Here is a 17,294-nt window from a genome sequence, read left to right as displayed (position 1 = left end):
CACACACGTACACATAAAGCATTTCTGCTGCATTCTGAAGTAGGATGACTATCTGAACAGAAAGCACTTGAGCAGCTAGTGACTTGCAGACTGCACTAGCTTTTTTCCCCATGGATCACCATTTTCACTTGAATAAACTACAACTATTCAGACTTGAGTATCTGACAGACATTTCTCAAGTGAAGAAAGTGAGTCTGACATTTCAAGGAAAATAACTGATAATTATACCTGTTGCCAATAATAAAAATTTAAGATTTCAAGTAAATATTAGAATTTTAGAAAACTTTCATTTACCACTATGTGCTTGATAGCTTCCCAATACTTCAGTACTTTTGAGATTGGTGGTGATATATATATATATATAATATTGTATAATGAAATAGGTCAAAATCTGGAATAAATACATTACTTACTGAACTAGTATTTTCCAAATGATAAATAAAGATGTTATAAGCATACGCATGGGTAAAAGATCCATCCACACTATAAGACATATCAGTGACTTTTGATGTAATACAGTTCCCAAAATTCACTGATATGGTTTTAGATTCCACATTTCCACTAATCATTAGGAAACTACCATTTGTCAAAGGATCAAAGAAGAATACCCACAATTATCTAAAAAGGATATTAAAATACTTTCTTTTCAAACTATATGTCTGTATGGGGCCAGATTTACTCTATATACTTGAGCCAGAACAACATATTGCAACAACAGATTGAATGCAGAAGCAGGTAAGAGAATCCAGCTGTCTTTTATTAAGCCAGACATTAAAGAGATTTACAAAACTAAGAAAACAATGACATTTTCTGATTTTTTTAGTGTGGAATGGGAAATAGTTATTCTTCATTAGAAAAATGTCATTTATATTAACATGTAATGAGTTTATTGTTATCTTTATATTAATAAACATTTAAAATTCTGAGTTTTGATTTGTACTGGGCTTCCCTGATGGCTCAGTGGGTAAAGACTTAGCCTGCAATGCAGGAAACACATAAGACATGGGTTCAGTCCCTGGGTCAAGAAGATCCTCAGGAGAAGGAAATGGCAATCCACTGCAGTATTCTTGCTTGAAAAATCGCATGGATGGAGGAGACTGGCTGGCTACAGTCTAAAGGGTCACAAAGAGTCGGACATGACTGAGTGACTAAGCACAGCACACGCAGCACGTTGTACAATATTTGTGCGTGTATGTGTGTGCTACGTTGCTTCAGTCATGTCTGACTCTTTGCGACTCCATGGACAGTGTGTAGCCTGCCAGGCTGCTCTGTCCATGGCATTCTCCAGGCAAGAATAGTGGAGTGGACTGCCATGTCCTCCTCCAGGGGATCTTCCTGACCCAGGGATCGAATCCACATCTCATCTCCTGCACTGGCAGGCAGCTTCTTTACCACTGAGCCACCACTGAGGGGTGTAGTAGATAAAACATCTGCAATAAGAACTCTTTGGAGACTTCAATAATTTTAAGATTTTATGTGAAGGGGTTCTGAGATTAAAAAAGTTTAATAACTGCTGCCACGGAAGTTATTCTGAACTAAAATTGGACCAAAAGAAAACAAAGACATAAATAAACACTGAAATTCACCAAAAAGGGAAACACTATGTGTGGTTTTAGGTAAAAGACCAGAGAAGAAGTTTCACATCCATAAGCTAGTTCATTGTTCAAAAGTCAAGATTACCATTTTCACCTATTATATGTGGCAACGTGTGACCGTGTGGAGAGAAATGCAGTCATGGAGCTGGCCAGCTAAGTTATAAATCTGTACAAACTCTTTCTGAATCAATACATTAATATATATCATAAGTCTTTATAAAGTTTAAGATCCATGATTCAGTATTTCTCCTTTAGATATTTTCATATATTAAAAAAGAAAAAAATTTGGAAAGATTATATACGAAGATAGTTTCTAGGCATCATATTAAACATCTCATCTAAGGAACTAAGCTTCAATGTGGAAAACACTTTATGTACAAAGATGGTCATTTAAAAGTCTGTCCTCATGAAAAACTACAAATAATCTAGAAAACGTTAAGTTCTAAAAACACCTTTCTTAGAAAACTAGGAGATAACTAATTATGACTGCTATAATGAAGTAACATTGTGTAGCATAAAGTTTCAGAGTAAGATTAATGTGAAACAATTCTAAGAAATAACATTAAAAGCAAACAGAAAATGAGTATATGTAACTAGAACTATGTTCTAAAATCTTAGGAGAAAACCAGGTAGAGAAAATTGACCGATTCTTCCAATTTTATACAATTTTGGAACTTTAAGAGTATTCATAAAATTTCAAGTATTTCAATACAAAAACTGATTAACCAAGAATAATTTACAATAATGTTGTCAATAGCTTTTCCTAGGGAAAAAAAAAAGATAAAAATTGGCTTTCAAAGATTTGTCTTTACTCACTTATAGTCTCTCTCCCAGAATTTCACAGGTCGAACATATGACGTGATGAATATTGCACTTCCCAAGAAGGGGTTCAGTGGAGTAGAAAAGAAGGCTGACACGGCGGCCTGAACAAACAACATGGCTGAATCTATGGGGAAACTGGTTAAGGACCTTAACATTTATCTGGTTATCACACACACACGCACACATGCGCCTCTCTCATAAACACACCACAGTTACAGCAGTTAGAAAGGTGAGGTTCATCAGAGGAATACAGAAGAAAGTGTCCCTGGGCAGTATGAGGGCTACAAGTAAAAAGACATAGCCAGGAATGTACAGCCCGGCATGATGTTGTGAAGGGAGCCAAATAAATATTTGCTAACGTTTGTTTGGTAAAATTCCATGTACCACTCTGGTAGATATACCCAAACCATGCTCGGTTTTAAACTTCTAGATGATAAAAACTAAAATTTAAAGATACAGAAAGTGTACATATCAACATCTACATGGTCATTAACTTTTATGCTTACTTAGAATGTATATTTAAGATGAGAACAGAAAATTTTGAACATAAAAGTTTAATTATAATCATATCATTATGGAAAATGTTTTGAACCCTCATTCATTTATACGCATCTTTAAACATATATTATATGTATTGAAAATTCGTAGATTTTAATACTCACATATATTAAACATAAAATTTTTAATCAGCATCACTTAATTATTAAACTTTAATACTGTCCTCATGCTCAGATGATCTGTGGACCACAGACGTTAATACAAAGTAAACAATCAAAATCGGTACAGGTGTGGGTTCAAAGGATTATGAGTTTCTGATAATTTATCATACAGTAACCTATGCTCTGGGCTTCCCAGGTGGCTCTAGTGGTAAAGAACCTGCCTGTTAATGCAGGAGATGTAAGAGACATGGATTTGATCCCTGGGTAGGAAAGATCCCCTGGAGGAGGGCATGGCAACCCACTCCAGTGTTCTTGCCTAGAGAATCCCTTGGACGGAGGAGCATGGTGGGCTACCGTCCATAGAGTCACAGGGAGTCAGACATGACTGAAGTGACTTAGCACGCATGCATGCACCCTATATTCTATGCCTGGGAAAAGTTATGCCTACAAACCAACATTCTCATCAAGGATATGACTGCCCTTTCTTATAAAATTTTTATTAGAAGGATACGGGGCACTGCAAAAGGCTGAGCGAAAGCATGGAAAGCAGAACCCCATGTAATTTGCCATGGGGCAATATAAGTATACACAAACTGCAACTTATAAAGGAGTTCCCAAAGCTGTAGGAGGAAAAAAAAACAGTAAAAAGCTTTTTATCAGACTTTTAAAATAGAAAATGAAAAACTTCTAAAATGATTTTCTTTCTAACAAGGAAATAGCACTGAAATAAAAGAAATGACCCTGCCAAAACACCACACGTTTTTAAGTAAAGACAGTTAACTGACTTATGGATTATTATTTTTTTTATTCTATGCTCTCTACTGGTTATATTACAACTACAAACAACAAAAAAAAAAGGTAGGAAATATAGATGTCTGTAAAACTTACGCAATAAATAGTATTTTTATTCTAGTACATTTCCCTCACATTTTGGCTCTTTGGGAACTGAGCATGTAAAGGCAATGTCACAGCCAGGAAGGGGATAAGCTGTAATACAGTTGTCACTGCCTATTTGCCTAAGAATTTTATTAGTGTGTATTAGGCATCTGTTCATAATCAGAACTGTTACTGCCAATGGAAACATAATGTACATTTCCATCTTATTTAAATTAGGATCTGTTTTGCTGTTGAATATGTCTTCAACACTGAAACACAATTATTGCCTTTGCCTAAGGTTGCCTCTGCATGCTAGGCAACGCAAGAGCCCATTCTTAGAACAGATCACAGAATCTCAAAAGCAAGAGGTTCTGACTAACTCAATGCCATGATGCAGGCACCAAACACCTCAAATTTAAATTATTTACCTGATTTACAAATGAACTTGTTTAATTTCTAAGTTAAAAAAGAAATCACAACCTCAACCAATCAGAAAATGCAGATGAATCCCTGCATTCTCTGCCATGACTCAAAATTGTGCTGACAATCCTCTGCACTAATGCGATCAGGATGACGGGAAGACTTATCAGAAGCCATTACAACTGCTTAAAAACAGTGACTCAGAACACTCCTCCATCTCTAAATACAGACTGTACTCAAATTTGACTGAAGGACATGGAAAGTGGCTGGTGAAACCATTTTCATATTCAGAGTAATTGTTTTCTTGAAATATTATTAAATTGATGGTATATCTTACAATGGTATCTTAAAATAAATATTCAATACTACTTAATATGACTGTTAAGTTCTATGAAGTAGCCATATAAAAGGCAAACTCCTTACCCTTTCTCTGTTTTGTTAACCAACATAGCCTAAGCATCTAGAATAATTCTGGAACGTGCTCTGCTCTCAAAAATAATCTGCCTCACAAATGAAAGTATTAAGAAAATGCAAACTAATGAGAGTTAAGTGTAGTGACTATTTCAGGGATTGTTTAGTTTATACTTTACTGCAACTTTCACTTTTTTCAAACCAGTATAAGATTCAATACAATTTCCAATCTAAATATTAAGTTTGTGAGGAATCACATGCTTTTTTAATTCAAACTAACTTTCTGGCTTCCTCCTTTGGTTAAACATGCTCACTAAAAGAGGAAATAAGTGATACAAATGTAAATTAATTAGTAATTGAGCAAATATGATATTGCAATATTTTAGAAGCTATTTAGCATGATCTATAGTACAGTATCTAGAAACTGACTACTACTGAAACCTTGCTCAATTAATGGTTTTCATTTGCATTGTCCCCATGCTAGGCCAGATCTCTATCAAATCTAAATTACTGTCACAATCTCTTAAGCTGTTCTCCATACCTTTAAGTTCTCTCTTCCCCAATTCATCCCAAATGTGGCTGACCAGGCTAACTTTTCTAAAACTGGGCTTTCATTGTGTTTTGTAGCTGCTCATACGCTTCAGCTCTCTGTTACCTATCAAATGGGATAATATATGTCAAAGTCCTTTGTATGTGGTCAGTGTTAAAACAAAATCTAAACTCTATTTAATTTCAAATAATCTGCACAACTGAAGTCATTCAGAAAGGCAGTATGGTTTAGCAAAAAGATTCTTGGAGGCAGAAGATGCAGGTTTTACCATCTCATCTGTAGGACTAAAAGCACCTATCTGATGGGTGGAAAACAAATCTTAGAAGCATTCTGTAAACTTCAGAGTATTCTGCAAATAAACTAGTGTCTGATCGTTCCCACATGGGTTCGTTGCTCTCAGTCTCTACCATTTTCACTCAGCATCAGGTTATTTCCTCTATCTACCCAGATGCCCACAGCTCAGTTCAATTGTTACCATGTCTATTTCTAAACTCCAAAATCATACCCTCTTTTGGAAGATCCCATGTATTCAAAAATATATACTTATTAGAGTTCCTTTAATTCTCCCATATATTTAATTTTACCTTCCTACCTATAGCAAGAAATGTATCTTCTATGGGTCACAGTTGACTGGTATTGTTTAGGGATTCTAATCCTAAATAACTGGTTGACCAAAGAAAGATATTACTTAAAAGACAATGAAGCAAATGAAATGCAAGCATAATCCTCACTAAATGGCATACCACTTAGGGAGACACTTTTTACAGACAGGAATGTTTTCTTCAGATATTACCTTGTTGAAGAGTATAGACATGAAGAAGAGATCCAAAAGCATGGTCTCTGAAAAAGCTTCATAGTCGATTTTGAAAAAGAGCACAGTGAAGATGACTGTGACGTACTGATAGGTAGGACTGCTAAACGAGGACCGCAGCAACTTCAGACCAGCAATGGTGATCATTAAAGCGCCTAATCTACAGCACAGAGGAAGAACGTTAATCAACTAAGAACTGAAAACTCCAGATAATTATGAACTTCAGAAAAATTACCATTTCATTTACTAAGCTCAGAATATTATATCAAATTTAAACTTCAAACATTCCTTTTTAATAATGTGTCATGATTCTGATCCTTTATATAAATAAGCATGCTTAAAAAATAGGTAACAAAAAACCCACACACACACACAAGTAAGTGACAATATTGCAATTTTGACATTTGGTTCTCCAGGTTCTCAGTATTTCTACTGCTTTAACATTAATAGCATTTAGTACTCTTGCCTGGAAAATCCCATGGACGGAGGAGCCTGGTAGGCTGCAGTCCATGGGGTCGCTAAAAGTCGGACACGACTGAGCGACTTCACTTTCACTTTTCACTTTCATGCACTGGAGAAGGAAATGGCAACCCACTCCAGTGTTCTTGCCTGGAGAATCCCAGGGACCGGGGGGCCTGGTGGGCTCCTGTCTATGGGGTCGCACAGAGTCGGACACGACTGAAGCGACTTAGCAGCAGCAGCAGCACATAAAAACATATTAATAATGAAATATATATACTATGTATAAAATAGGTAATTAATGAGGGTGCAGTATGCAGCACAAGGAACTCTACTCAAGCTCTGTTGTGACCTAAATAGGAAGGAAATCTAAAAGAGAGTCAATATATGTATATGTATGACTGATTCATTTTGCTGTACAGCAAGAAACTAACACAACATTATAAAGCAACTATAGCCCAATAAAAATGAACATGAAACAATGCTGGAAAAAAATCATATTAATGCTTACCCAACAACATGTACCTAGTAGGCCTACAGGATGACTGTATAGGCAAGTGACCACCTAAATGGTCTGATTCACATAGTATACAAAAATAATCATCTCCAAAACTTACCATCTAACAGTAAAATGAACCTTATTTAATAAATGTCATCTCATAAAATATAGGTTGACAATAAGATGCCTGGAGTAGTAATATGTCAGGAGCAGAAACAGATGTTCAGAAAAGGGAACTCAAAGACTGAATCTCACCTCAATTTTTCACACAGTACTTTGCACCAAAGAGACACTCAATGATTATTCAATATTTGATCAATAACCTAAGAGAAGAGAGTGCTATGACAGTCCTCACCAGTCAAACTTAGATAAGAGGAATATCATACTTACTCTGTATCCAGTTTTTTTGGACTTGCAATTGCCTCTGCACTGCTACTAAGTTCATTGAGAACAATCAAAGGATAGATGATATTCTTCTCCACAAAAAGAAGCCACACATGAAGTTTTTCAAACCACATCACAGTAGCTGCATCTAACAAGGCAATATTAAGTTAAGAAGACCATGTACACACGCATTTTAATGCATAACACAGTCTGTCAACGTCATAAGAAAGGAAAATCTTCCTACTCAAATTCAGCTCTACTATTAACAATGCAAAACATCCAATACATCAGTCATTTGTCAATTTTATGAATTCTGAGCCACATTTCAATTTTCCAACTCAGATGTTAAATTTAGATGAGTTGAATTTCATTTTAAGCTTTACTTCTTGAAACCTCAGTTTTTAACCTTAACTTTCTCCTATTTACACTTATAACATTTGGAGAAAAGGTTATTGAAGATAATTAGACTGTTCCTTTCACCCAAAAGAAATAAATGATCTATTAAACTGTTTTAAAAATCCTTACACTCACACATACACCTTTAATATATAAATCTCAGAAGAGCTCTGAAAGTATGGTATGTTTTGGATTCACACACTTCATTAAGTGTCATTTTCATTGCCAAACATTTTCCCAATACTTGAACATTTAACGTCACTGGGGAAAGTGTCCAGGATAAACTGAAAGATTTAAAATAAGGTTCTCCAACTATCTGAAAATAATGTCAACCACCTTTAGGAAGTTTTCTAATGAGTATTCTTCTTTATAGCTGTTAAAATCAACTTTGCTAATGCCTAACACTCTTAATAAGTGAAAAATGTTTTTTCAAAATTGAAAAAAATTTGGACTAAATGTTGTTAAGATGAAAACAAACTATAAGATCAACGGTTAACTTTAATGAAAACTGTTCTTTAAAACAAACCAGATGTACTTGCTAACATTTACATATGAAAGCAATCAATAATTAACCATAAAAAATATTTACATCACTATGAGTTATTTTCCTTACAGTAAGAACGGACCAGTACAGATTCTTTTAGTCTTGTGTCATTTTATTGCAATCTACACATTATTGTTTGGTTAATTATCTCTCCAGGATCAAAACAATGTTCAAGATCACAGTACCATGATGACTTAAGCAATTCTGCTAAAAAGCTCAAGAAATTTGCTTTGAGATTGCAAAGTCAAGTTTGGTATGGAAATCTTTCAAACACTTTTGAGTTTTTTTACAGAAGTTATCTCCGAACAATTGAGAAATTCACTCTCCATATTAATTCATTAAACACTGGCTTGTTTAATCAATGGCATATAACAATGATGACACAGATATTAACTTTTATTATTTCTCTAAAATGAGGAAGTACAGTACATTAGAGGCCATTATAGGTTATGGAGCCAATGAACCAGACTGATAACTTATAATGGAAAGTAAAGGTTTATAGCAACAAGTAAAACACTTGTCGAATGGACCGGCCTTCTACTTCTTTTTAGTCATTTTATATTCTATCCTAAATTATCTGAATGAGAAAAAGCAATTACAAGTGCTTTCCACCTCTTTTCTCTTGATCAACTTTTATAGCTCTCTCTGGTAGGACACAGGGTCATTGGTGGAAACAGAAACCTATTCCTTTTATGATCTGAGTTAAAAATATGTCAGATGGAAGTCTTACAGGGGATTGAGTTGCCTGCAAATGGCAAGGAAGAACTGACGGTAAAGGTGGGGCTGGAAAGAGAAGTCATAGACATACCCAAAGGATTAATCAATGAGAGGTCTGTGATGGACAATTTAGAGGAGGAAAGAGCAAGGTCTTATCCTGTGGAAAGTTAGCACTGACAATTAGACTTCAAATGAAATGAAAGCATCTTGCAAAAGGTCTGACAAAGAGCTGAGAAACACAAACCAAAGTGTTACCTGATGAAACTTATTTAACTGTCTGCCTGTCCACTAAGTAAAAGAAAAAATCCACAGTATTGAAAGGAAAAGTGTTAATGAACCACTTACTTCGAACTTCATACTGATTATACTCCACCGTCTTGAGCAGAGGGTGAGAGAAGCAGTGCCACGGCAGCTGCTTCCTAACTTGAGGCAGCACGTAATGGGTTACAAAACCCACGAAGCCGACCAGGGCGTACAACACATATTTGAGTGCAGGCTAAGGCAAGGATAAAGTTGAAAAAATTACAAGTGATTTTGAAAATGACTCAAAGAAGAACTTCTAATTTGTCAGTTCAATTTTAGTCACTTACAGCATCTGAGAACTAAACATTTGTCTACAGTTAACATTTCCATATTATGTAATTTTCTGATTAAAACAGCTATAAAAGTTAGTGGCTGGTCATGTAATACATATATTTTAAAATGTGTTAACTACTTTGGTGTCTCACACTGCCAATGTAACTACAATATGGCCTGAGGTGTACCACTTCCTACTCTAGGAATGTTCTACGTGACTAGCAGAGCAATGTATTAAATTTTTGCTAACAGAGATAAAAGACATTAGCTAAATAAAATTGTAAATTTGAAGAGCAGGCCCAAACTTTTAATAGTATTCTTTTGTTGTGTCTTTACGTAGTTTGGAAGAGCGTTCTTGTGTATGACTAAATTTACAAAAAAACAAAGTACCATCACTTCAAATATTCAAATTAATTATTTAGAAACTAAAGAGGCCTGCATCTGACCCCTGAAGACTCACAGGATCTCACTCAGTTTGCAAGGTACTCAGGAGTTAATGGATCAAATTGGAAAAGAAGAAAACAAGCAAAAATGTTAAAATTAAATAATACAATCTTTGTTTCTAGGCAAATGGAATAATAGAGACTTACTTTATTCCACATGAAACAAAATACAATAACCAATGTTTTGCAATGTATTAGACATAAGGAAATAAACAGTGAACCCTGAGAGAAAGAAAGCAGATGAGGTCAGTGTCAGGCCTGCTCCAGCTTACTGCCCTTAGAGAGTTTTCAGACTGTACTGCAGGGAGGGGAACCCATGTAAGCCTGGAACCTCCTGAGTGGAGGAAACGGAACTTAGAGGCTGGGCATAGCAAGGCAACTAGCGCTCATCAGAGTAAACAGTTTTCTAAACAGAAAACTGCATGGACGGAGAAATGCATGGCGGAAGATCTGCAGAGGGTCTAGCTCGAGTATTCAGGGGAATGAGCCACACATGTGTGGGAATAGACCATGTGTGGCCAGAGAAAGAACCACGCCAAACTCACACAGCAGGCACTACTGTGCCTGTGTTCCCAAGCCAGAATGGAAAAATGCAACACTCCCAGGGCACTGGGCAGAGTATTCCAAAGGGTGTTGCCTTCAAAGGTAGGCAGAATATTAGCCCTAGACTGACTAGCCCTGTCCCAATTAAGCAATCTTAAAAGTTAGATTTGAGAGGATCAAACTGTTTACAAGGAACTTAGGGCCAAAAACAAAGTTCAAGAATATTTCTAGAAATAAAAAAATATCCAGTACCCACAAGGCAAAACATAATGCTTGACATCCAATCAAAAACAACCATGCACGCAAGGAATCAGGAAACTATGATTCATGGGGGAAAAAAAAATCAGTTAATCAAAACCAACCCATAAGTAACACAGAAGTTAGGATTATGAGACATGGACATTGAGAGAGAGAGAAGGGAATTACATTAAGTTCAAAAAAGTAAACAGAGGCATGAGAGATATAAAAAAGACCTGAAACCAACTTTGAATGATGAAACTTGTTAATTCTGAGATTAAAAAATACACTGGATGGCATTAACTGTAGATTAAACATTACAGAAGAAAAGGTTAGTGAACTTAATAACAAAGCAATAGGAACTATTCACAATTAAACATGCAGAGGGAAAAACAGAATTTAAAAAAAAAGTGAACTGTGGGACCAATTCAAGAGGCCAAAGATTATGTAACTGGAGTCCACGAGTGGGAGTGGGTGGAGGGACAGCAGAAGAAAAAGGGAAAAAACATTTAAAGTAATAATGACAAAAATTGTCTAAAGCTGGTGAAAACTAGACCACAGATGCAACGTACCCTAAGCACAAAAACATGAAGAAAGCTATGTGCACGGGCACGACAGTCTAACTGCCAACATGTAGAAATGCGGGTCTGCACGAGAGAATGAAGAGCATCGAGGAGGGCAGCCACAGGCCTGCAGGACCACCATCTGGGGAGCACCACCCACACCCGGGCCCGATTTACAGGATGAGGTTCTGGACTTCCAGCTGCAACAGAACGAGACTCTGGGGAGTTTACAAGGATGTCAGTCACGGAGGAAAGCAGGCAGACTGTAGAAGTCAGTCCAGAACAGTTCCCATGATCCTCCCTTCCTGATGTTTATGCCTGCCTGTATTCCCCTCCCGCACTATAGCAGGTTGCCCAGGGTGAGCTATGGATAAGGAGGACGTGGTGGTACGCCACATCCACAACAGTTAAAAAAGATCGGAACATCGGTCTTGGGCCTTCTCTCTCTAGGATCACCAGCCCTGGGGCAAAGAAGCTAGTGAGGACACTTCGGCAGCCCATGGTGAGGACCACACGGAGAGGAACTAAGCTATCTAGCCAACAGTCAGCAAGGAAGTGAGGCCTACTCACAGCCTCAAAAGGCTACAGTTGCATATGACTAGGGTAACAAACTGAGCTGGGATCATCCAAGCGACTCTCCGAGTCATGACCCATGAGAAACCATGAGAAAAATAAGTTATTTGTTGGTAAAACCAAACAAAGTAATATATTTTAGCATTATGATCAAGTCAGAAGTGAATCCAAACAGTTATTTTCCCCCAGTGAAAAGAACAAAATGATTCCTTACCTGCAATACTGTGAACACTGTGCTTACATGAATAGCAAAATACAGCACACCGATTACAATGCACACTACCAGGTCAGACTGTAAACGCTCGCTCTGTGGGACAAAACAATTTATCAAGCATCACACAAAAATTTAAACAACATCTTTCCTCCCAAGTGGCCAAGTTTAAGAAATAAATTTTCACTGATCTATTCTGTAGCACTTCCAGGTATTTCTTACACATAATAATTAACTACCATAAGTTTTATTTACCTCCTATCTTGGTTCGATGCTGTACCAAGGATTGTTTAAGGAAATTAAACAAGCTTAACTATTTCCACACACAGTAAATATATCATAAAAAAGTCTTTTAGAATGAAGGTTTTCCCCTCATTCGTCTGTAAGTTTTACATGGGAAAAAGAAATGAGATCCTTAAGTTTTTCTATAGGGTATATCATTTTGGATAACAGTTATATTTTCACTAGCTTTCTGAAATGTTGAAATTGCATGTACTTGTCCTATTTTACTTACTAAATTTTGATTCTTTTGGGAGTTATAGTAAAAACCAAAAACCTCTTTATATCTATGGTAATCATCACCCCCAGATTTATGCTTTTAAGCTAGATTCAGAAATACCCTACTACAGTTAACAAGAAATGTCCTTTGCTAACATGAAAACTAAAGTTAGGACAAATTGCTTAAATTATATCTTAAGGCAATTTTATAGTTTTCTAAAGTTTTCTATTTTTTAGACTATGTGAACAGCTCAAGTTCAGTGAATGTCAGTTAAGTTCAGTAGCTCAGTCGTGCCCAACTCTTTGCAACCCCACGAATCCCAGCATGCCAGGCCTCCCTGTCCATCACCAACTCCCGGAGTCTACCCAAACCCATATCCATCAAGTCGGTGATGCCATCCAGCCATCTCATCCTCTGTCGTCCCCTTCTCCTCCTACCCCCAATCCTTCCCAGCATTAGGGTCTTTTCCAATGAGTCAACTCTTCACATGAGGTGGCCAAACTATTGGGAGTTTCAGGTTCAGCATCAGTCCTTCCAATGAACACCCAGGAGTGATCTCCCTTAGGATGGACTGGTTGGATCTCCTTGCAGTCCAAGGGACTCTCAAGAGTCTTCTCCAACACCACAGTTCAAAAGCATCAATTCTTCGGCGCTCAGCCTTCTTCACAGTCCAACTCTCACATCCATACATGACCGTTGGAAAAACCATAGCCTTGACTAAACGGACCTTTGTTGGCAAAGTAATGTCTCTGCTTTTGAATATGCTGTCTAGGTTGATCATAACTTTTCTTCCGAGGAGTAAGCGTCTTTTAATTTCATGGCTGCAGTCATCATCTGCAGTGATTTTGGAGCCCAAAAAATAAAGTCTGACACTGCTTCCCCATCTATTTCCCATGAAGTGATGAGACCAGATGCCATGATCTTTGTTTTCTGAATGTTGAGCTTTAAGCCAACTTTTTCACTCTCCTCTTTCACTTTCATCAAGAGACTTTTGAGTTCCTCTTCACTTTCTGCCATAAGGGTGGTGTCATCTGCATATCTGAGGTGATTGATATTTCTCCCGGCCATCTTGATTCCAGCTGTGCTTCTTCCATCCCAGCGTTTCTCATGATGTACTCTGCATGTAAGTTAAAAAAGCAGGGTGACAATATACAGCCTTGACGTATTCCTTTTCCTATTTGGAACCAGTCTGTTGTTCCATGCCCAGTACTAACTGTTGCTTCCTGACCTGCATATAGATTTCCCAAGAGGCAGGTCAGGTGGTCTGGTATTCCCATCTCTTTCAGCATTCTCCACAGTTTATTGTGATCCACACAGTCAAAGGCTTTGGCATAGTCAATAAAGCAGAAATAAATGTTTTTCTGGAACGCTCTTGCTTTTTCAATGATCCAGCGGATGTTGGCAATTTGATCTCTGGTTCCTCTGCCTTTTCTAAAACCAGCTTGAACATCTGGAAGTTCACAGTTCACGTATTGCTGAAGCCTGGCTTGGAGAATTTTGAGCATTACTTTACTAGAGTGTGAGATGAGTACAACTGTGCAGTAGTTTGAGCATTCTTTGGCATTGCCTTTCTTTGGGATTGGAATGAAAATTGACCTTTTCCAGTTCTGTGGCCACTGCCGAGTTTTCCAAATTTGCTGGCATATTGAGTGCAGCACTTTCACAGCATCATCTTTCAGGATTTGAAATAGCTCAACTGGAATCCATCACCTCCACTAGCTTTGTTCGTAGTGATGCTTCCTAAGGCCCACTTGACTTCACATTCCAGGATGTCTGGTTCTAGGTGAGTGATCACACCATCGTGATTATCTGGGTCGTGAAGATCTTTTTTGTATAGTTCTTCTCTGTATTCCTTCACCTTAAGTAAAATGAATATTTAGCATACTGTTCTACATCAAAACAAACTTTGAGGAATGCGCCTTTCTTACATGTGAAAATCTGAAATAAAAACCACCCATGTACAATAACAATATACATGTATTTTTCCCAGTTACTAAAATTGTGTTGCCCCCTAAAATGTTCATTATACAACATGATGAACTGTATAAAATTTATTTATTTGGGGTGATCTTAAAAAGTTAAAACTTACAACAGAATTTCTAAGTTTTCCAGGCAGTGGATCTTTTACTTCAGACAAAGGGTCTTCTGGATTTTTCTCTTCTGTTTTTGGAAAAATCTTTGATTGCACCAAAGAGCTTTATGTTAAGAGAGAGAGAGAGAGAAAATCATAATCTATAAACTAGTACTTCAAACAACAAATAAACTTTATGATATAATAGAAAACGAAGTGATCCAAGTGTATCTACTCATCGTGTGTATGCACGCTTAGTTGCTCAGTCGTCATGTCTGACTCTGAGACCCCAGGGACTACCCCCGCCAGACTCCTCTGTCCACGGGGATTCTCCAGGCAAGAATACTGTAGTGGGTTGCCATGCGCTCCTCCAGGGCATCTTCCCAACCCAGGGACTGAACCCAGGTCTCCCGCATTGCAGGTGGATTCTTTACTGTCTGAGCCACCAGGAAAGCCCATATTTACTAATTAACAAATGACAAAGTTTAAGATGCCATAAATAAGCATACAATAAGAATATTTTAATGAAAATACAGTGTTACATCTTAGAGGACAAAAAGCTAACAAGTACTCTAGGCCTTGGTGATTACAATGACCCAAAGTTAATATATTTTGAAACCAAATATAGATAAGTCAACAGTGTTTTGACAATGCAGTGGAAAAACAGATCTTGGGAGTTAAATTAGAAAGAAATGCCAATTTATTTAAATTTCTCTAATTCAATAACAAGTGATCACTTACAAAAGCACAGATGGGTCACTGCTTTGTCGGCTGAGATGATAGGATACTGCCACTAATAAGCCACAAAAAATGGAGAAAAGCACTGGAATATGTTGGCCATCCCAAGAATCCTGTTGGGAAAAAAGTTTGACAGAACAATATGTTTCTAATCCACAACGTACCATATAATCCTTTTATGTCAGTATTTTGACATAAAGAGAAAGATAACTGAATTAAACAAAACCTTTTCAGTAATGTTATCAATTGCATTTTATTCCATAAGACTTATTATTACTTTCTGATGAACTAGAATCTAATTGCTAAATGATCATCAGGTTGCTTTTGGTACTAAAGCTCTACTATACGCTAGGAATGACACATTTGTTTCTGATACATGCTGCTATCAATTTCTGTCAAATTTTAAGTGGTATTAAGTTTATAGTAAATCATGTCCTATTTTTTAAAAAACAAAATAACCTGTTGTCGCAAAGTTTTGATTATATATAATAATGGAGCAGGAAGAGGCAACACATGATGTAATACTCAAGGCAAAACAAACTGCTGACATTTGGTACGCTGCTTTCTGGATGCCTTTATTCACATGCCATTATATTCCCTAGAGCACTAGGCATTCAGTGCTTCTTGAGTGAATAGCTATATATTCCCAGAAATAAATAATACAAAGCTAGCTTCTGAGGCCAAGCAGACATGTGGATATGCCATGTCTGCTTTGCTCACTGCAGTATCTCTGGAGTCTGCTAGCATGGTACCTGGTACAGAGTAGACAACACTGGTGAAAGGAATAGTTAACAGTTCTTAAGTATGGCCTGTGAGGTAAGCATCTTTGTCTTTAGGGATTCAAGAGGGGAGAATGGTGGACTACATAATCAAATGGTAGTTTATTATGCAACATGCTCCCCCCGCCATTTAATAATAAAGTCTTGGAAATTGTTCCACACCACAACAGAGACCTTTTTTTTAATGGCTACATAAAAATCTAATCATCATCATATTATGTATATCATACTCTGTATCAAGCTCCTTTCTCAGATCTCTGTAAGTATTTATAAATTCTTACAATCATCCTTGGAGATATGTACTGTTACTCTCTAATTTATACATGAAGAAACTAAGGCAGAGATGGTTTAAGTATGTCCAGTTAACTGGTGGAACCAAAAACTGAACTTCCTTTTATGTTTGAATTTACTGAGCATAAAATTAAACAGTATGTGAAGAGTTTCAGAATGAAAGAGAGATAAATACATAAGGCAACAAAATAGAGGAGAAAATGAAATGTATGTAAGAACAGCATGAGCATAGTGATGATAACGTAAACATATCAGGTGTATGAGGGAGACAAGGAAGACTGTCTCATAGAAATGTGGGGAGAGAGGCAAAACAAAGGTAAGCCTACAGCTTCCATAATGTGCAGTCCATGGCTAATGCCTAAAACTTGACAAATTTTAAGAAGTATAAGTTAGTTACTTAGAGATACGGAGGCAAACACCATGAGAATCAGCTCAAAGAACTGAAAGTGATAACTCTGAGGAAGGGAAAAAGGGGTACAAAACCTACAATAAAAGTGACTGGGAACAAACATGAGGGAACCTTCCAATGGTGAGAAACTATTTTATATCTCACTAGGGGTGTATATTACACAGGTGCATGATTTGCCAAAGCCTGTCAAACTGTGTACTTAAGATTCACTGTGTATA

General features: G+C 37.0%; 1 protein-coding gene across 5 annotated transcripts in view; it reads right to left on the bottom strand.

Annotated features, from left to right (window-relative positions):
* PCNX1 (pecanex 1) overlaps window positions 1-17,294 on the bottom strand; it is a 188,358-nt gene that overhangs the window by 48,595 nt on the left and 122,469 nt on the right. For all 5 annotated transcript variants that reach the window (XM_055538492.1, XM_055538494.1, XM_055538493.1 and 2 more), the window contains 8 exons: window positions 15,601-15,710; window positions 14,878-14,983; window positions 12,293-12,385; window positions 9,489-9,639; window positions 7,493-7,634; window positions 6,127-6,304; window positions 3,588-3,696; window positions 2,412-2,541 (listed from right to left, as the gene is read on the bottom strand). In XM_055538492.1, coding sequence (XP_055394467.1) covers window positions 2,412-2,541; window positions 3,588-3,696; window positions 6,127-6,304; window positions 7,493-7,634; window positions 9,489-9,639; window positions 12,293-12,385; window positions 14,878-14,983; window positions 15,601-15,710 — 1,019 coding nt within the window. The remainder of the gene's footprint in view (window positions 1-2,411; window positions 2,542-3,587; window positions 3,697-6,126; window positions 6,305-7,492; window positions 7,635-9,488; window positions 9,640-12,292; window positions 12,386-14,877; window positions 14,984-15,600; window positions 15,711-17,294) is intronic.

Source organism: Bubalus kerabau, chromosome 10 (assembly GCF_029407905.1).
Source record: "Bubalus kerabau isolate K-KA32 ecotype Philippines breed swamp buffalo chromosome 10, PCC_UOA_SB_1v2, whole genome shotgun sequence".
In the NCBI taxonomy this organism is placed as follows: Eukaryota; Metazoa; Chordata; class Mammalia; order Artiodactyla; family Bovidae; genus Bubalus; species Bubalus kerabau.
Note: the sequence above shows the minus strand (reverse complement) of the source record. Positions and strands in the feature narration are given on the sequence as shown.